We start from the raw sequence: 4,427 nt of genomic DNA on the forward strand, positions 1-4,427 counted from the left end.
CCCGGCCGGGCCCGGGCTGTGGCGGGGTGTCTGCTGCCCTCAGAGGGCAAAGCTCATTTCGGGGCCGCGGATAAAAGCATCAGGAGGAGCCGGCTGCTTTGCTCCAGTTTCCCGCAGGGATGGGGGGACTGGGGAACCCCGCGTTTCCCTGCCCTTGTTCCCCGCGCCCCTCTCGGCTGGGGAAACGGTGGCTGCTGCCTGTGAAGTTACCGCAAATGGGAATTAAATCCCCTTACTGCACAAGCACGTCTGTGAATGCAGGCAAGGGGAGCTGGGGAGGATGGGGGCAAAGGGATGCTTCGTGTTAGCCCAGTTTTCAGCTGGGTGCACACGTGAGGCTGGTGCCGGAGGGCACTTGGGGACATGTACAAGCCGAGCATAGGCATGGCCCCCGTGTTTTGGTGTGTGGGGAGCTCCCGGGGCACAGCTTGCTGTAGTGCGGTGTCCTCTGTCCTTCCCATCGCAGGATTACTACGGCAAAAGACTGCAGAAGTCGGAGGACCTGAGGACCAATGCGTGCATCACCTCGGCCGTGCCCCTTCCCAAGGCAGTGAGAGATGCTCTGAAGCGTGTCCATGAGGAGGTGGTGGCCAGGTAAACCCTGGGGTGTCCCCTCTGCTGCTGCCTCCCCGTGGGCTGCAGCCCCCCCGGACCATCGTGCGGCAGAGGTACCTCCACTCAGCTCAGCTCAGCATCTCCCCAGGTACTATGGCTGTGGTCTGGTGATCCCGGAGTGCCTGGTGTTGTGCCGGATCCTGGACCTGGGCAGCGGCAGCGGCAGAGACTGCTACCTGCTGAGCCAGCTGGTTGGGGAGCGGGGCCATGTCACCGGGATAGACATGACCGAGGGCCAGGTATGGTGTGGAGCCGGAGCTTCCCCTCGTCCCCCCAGCAGCCCCCCACTGTCATTCCCTTCCTCCTGCCAGGTTGAGTTGGCGAAGAAGCACATTGCCTACCACATGGACAAGTTTGGCTACCAAAAGCCAAACGTGGAGTTCCTTCAGGGATACATGGAGAAGCTGGGTGATGCCGGGCTGGCTGATGAGAGCTATGATATTGTCATGTAGGTACCGCGCAGGGCACTGCCACCCCTGGTCCTGCTGCTGCCTGGGGCCGTGAGCTGGGGTCTGGGTCTGCATCCCACTGGGTCGCTCGCTTCAGGAGAACACATTAGGAAAGGGAAAATCCCAAGGCAGAGTCTGGGCTAGAGGCTGGAAATATAGAAACTACCCTTTTCATGGTTAAATTGGCATCTCCAAATCCTGCCTGAAGCAATGGGATGTGCAGCAGTTGGTGAATGTGCAGCAGCCGGGAGTACTGAGCATTTGAGAGGGTGCAAATGAGCCTCGATCTTCTCCTCCCCAGCTCCAACTGTGTGATCAACCTCGCTCCTGACAAGAAGGCTGTGCTGCGGGAGGCTTACCGTGTGCTGAAGGTAACGCCAGGGCCAGCACCCGTGGCAGGAGTGAAGTGGGGTTAGGGTGCTCCTGCTGTTGAGGTGCCACTGGGATGCAGCAAATGGGATCTGGCAAGGCAGGGATGTGGGATGGGGCCAGGGGAAGGCACTTCTGCAGAGGGGCCCGAGCAGGATAGCATTGGGGGGTGCCCAATTCTCCCTGCACCTTTTGTCCTGTTGCTTCTTGGGGTCTCCCTTCACTCCTCGCTGCCTTTTAGCCCGGTGGAGAGATGTACTTCAGCGATGTCTACGCTAACCAGCGCCTGAGCGAGACTATCCAGAAGCACAGGGTGCTGTGGGGTGCGTAGGGCTCTGGGATGGGGGTGGCATGGGATGGGGGGACTGGACCTTTGCCTTCATCACCCGTGTCTGCGGTCTTGTGCCAGGGGAGTGCCTGGCGGGAGCCCTGTACTGGAGAGACCTGTACAGCATCGCCGAGGAGGTGGGGTTCAGCCCCCCGTGCCTGGTCACCGCCAGCCCCATCACCATCGGTGACAAGGAGCTGGAGGCCATCATTGGTGAGGGTCTGACCAAGGAACATCAGCTCTGGGCAGCCGTGGGGAGCTGTGCTGAGATCTCGGGCTCCGCTGGTTCCCAGCCCAGGTTCTTGGTGCCCAACCCACCAACCTCTCCCTTGCAGGCGACAGCCGCTTCGTCTCTGCGACGTACCGCCTATTCAAGGTGCCAGGTAGCAGCCGGGCCGGGCCGGGCCAGGTCATCTACAATGGTGGCATCGTGGGGCACGAGCGAGAGCTGGTGTTTGACGCCAACTTCACCTTCAAGGTACGGGGTGAGGCTTTCCCAGGATGCCAAGCAGTCCTGGTCTGTAGGGGTGGGAATGGGGCAGCCAGACCCATGCATTGCATTGAGGTGGAGGTGGGAGCAGGACATCTGTGGTGGCTTCACAAGGGGGGTTGGAGCCAGCTCCTTGGTTGTTGTGGGTTGTTCTCAAGGTTTTGGGTCAGGCTGTGTCCCTGCTTTTGCCCGCCACCCATTGTCTGACTGGATGGCTGGTGTTCCCTGGGTCATGTATCCCAGACCCCAGCCCTGTGACTGTCCCTCTGTCCCCAGGAAGGAGAGGCGGTGGATGTGGACGCTGAGATGGCCGCGATCTTGCGGAGCTCTAGGTTTGCGGAGGAATTCTTGATCCGAGCCGGCGGGGCCAATGCTGCTGCACCACAGGGCTGCTGTCGCAAGGGGGTGAAGGTTGGTAGCAGGGAGCTCCATGGCTGGGTTCAGGGATAAGGACACGGGTGTCCCATGCCATCAAGAGTTGCCCTGGGATATCAGCGAGGCTATGGCATGACACCAAGAGACCTGAGTCCTTCTGGGCCATGCAGGAGCCCATGGGGCACTGAAGGTGGTGCCTGGTGCCTGAGTTTGGGCAGCTGCACCCCAGTGCAGGTTGGAGCCCTCCAAAGAGGTGTTCTGCTCTAACCACCAGGCATGAAAGCCCCTTCCTCCCCCAACATGTCCATGGGGGCTGCTGAGGTTGACAGCTGGACCTGCTTGATGTCTCCCAAGGGGAGACATCCTTCCTCCAGGAGATGGCTGGAGACAGCCTGCCCCAGGGAGGTGATGGCCCATCCCCGCGGCTCCTTCCTCCCCATCGCTCTCCCAGCACCTCCCAGCTGCTGATGTGAGCTTGAGCCTGGCTGCCAGCCCTGACCCCACAGCACAAAGCACCTCTATCTGCTGGAAACCTCTCTTCTCCTCCCCATGGTGGTCCTTCCAGCCTGCAGATGGGCCAGAAGAGGCTGGGAAGCAGGGATCATCGGTACATGAGGGAGATAAAGCCCTGCAGCTGCGTGTCCCTGAAATGCAACCTTGTACTTGGGGAGGGGGAGATGTTCTTGGGTCCCTGTCCAAGCAGGAGGCATTTCTCAGATAAAAGCAGAGCTCGTGTCCCAGAGAGGCTCTTGGCATCCTCCTTGCAGCAGAAAAAAGCAGCTGGAGTCACCCGGGGGCTGCCCCCATGTTAGCTATGGAGGGTCTGCCTGGGCTGCCCCGCTGGCAGAGAGCCACTCGGGGGAAATGCCACTTTTGGGGGGATGCCTCTTGCTTCCCTCTGGCCTGATCCTGCTCTGGGTTGTTCTCTCCCCTCCAGGAGAAGATCTGTGATCCCTTCCAGCTGCTGGAGCAGCTGGCAGCCCCGGCTCCTGCCTGCCGTCCCGGTGGCACCTGTGGTCCCTCGGGGTGCTGCTGAGTGGCAAGCAATGCCCCCACACCGGCGGATGCCAGCGGGGCTGGAGGATGTGGCCCCAGCAGCGTGCAGCTTCCACCAGAGAGCAAATAAATGTCTGAGCTCGAAGGCTGTGTGCTCACGGCTGGGACCATGGAGCCCGTGGGGTCCTGTGCTTTCCTGTCAGGGCTGGTGGGGCAGGTTGTGCATGGTTGCGGTGAGGATGGGCAGCTGTCCTGTGGGTCCCCTTGCTATGGGGCTGGCAGTGGCCACATGGCTTGGACATGCAGGAAGGGAGGGTCTCCGTAGGAAGGGGGTCGTGGGTCCCCGCGCATGGGACGGCAGGTCTGGCATGGGTTTGGCAGTAGCTATGTGCTGCTGTTGAGCATACGGAGCAGATGGAGATGTTTGCAGAAGGCAGCTTGGCAGAGCAGGATGCAAAAGGAGGCCCCAATGCCGCACAGGGCCTGACCCTGCGGCGTGCACCCCTCTACGTGCCCCTGGCTCTGATTTGAGGTCTCGGGAGCCCACAGCCCACATGCAAATGCTTCTGAGAAGCAAAAGGCACAGCAATAAGCAGCCCAGTTGCTTTTTTCCTTCTTTTGGTCTCGCTGTGCTAACCCTCCACACGCAGGAAACCACAAGTGTCCAACAGGCAAATTCGGCGCAAGCTCCCAGCAGTGGGCTGAGCAGCTCAATAAGGCGGCTGCAAACGAGCGTCTCCGTGGGGCAGTGGGTGAGAAGGACCGGTCACCTCCAGGGGCTCAACCTGCTCCACTTTTCCGTGGA

At 60.9% G+C, this 4,427-nt stretch overlaps 1 protein-coding gene across 1 annotated transcript; it reads left to right on the top strand.

The window, feature by feature from the left end:
- Window positions 1-363: 363 nt before the first annotated feature.
- AS3MT (arsenite methyltransferase) lies at window positions 364-3,683 on the top strand. Its single transcript, XM_009881614.1, has 10 exons — window positions 364-405; window positions 467-594; window positions 704-854; window positions 927-1,063; window positions 1,366-1,435; window positions 1,675-1,756; window positions 1,843-1,974; window positions 2,097-2,239; window positions 2,528-2,662; window positions 3,564-3,683. Exons 1-10 carry the CDS (start codon window positions 364-366, stop codon window positions 3,660-3,662), a joined length of 1,119 nt encoding a protein of 372 aa, XP_009879916.1. The 3' UTR covers window positions 3,663-3,683.
- Window positions 3,684-4,427: the final 744 nt, after the last annotated feature.

This window comes from Charadrius vociferus, unplaced genomic scaffold, assembly GCF_000708025.1.
Source record: "Charadrius vociferus isolate BGI_N301 unplaced genomic scaffold, ASM70802v2 scaffold282, whole genome shotgun sequence".
NCBI classification, from domain to species: Eukaryota; Metazoa; Chordata; class Aves; order Charadriiformes; family Charadriidae; genus Charadrius; species Charadrius vociferus.

Excerpts from the sequence above, each read along its gene's own strand:
- AS3MT (XM_009881614.1), top strand. The coding sequence starts at position 364 with ATGTACAAGCCGAGCATAGGCATGGCCCCCGTGTTTTGGTGT. Across the intron at positions 1,975-2,096 it reads GGAGCTGGAGGCCATCATTG|GCGACAGCCGCTTCGTCTCT; the intron begins GTGAGGGTCTGA and ends TCTCCCTTGCAG. Across the intron at positions 2,240-2,527 it reads ACGCCAACTTCACCTTCAAG|GAAGGAGAGGCGGTGGATGT; the intron begins GTACGGGGTGAG and ends CTCTGTCCCCAG.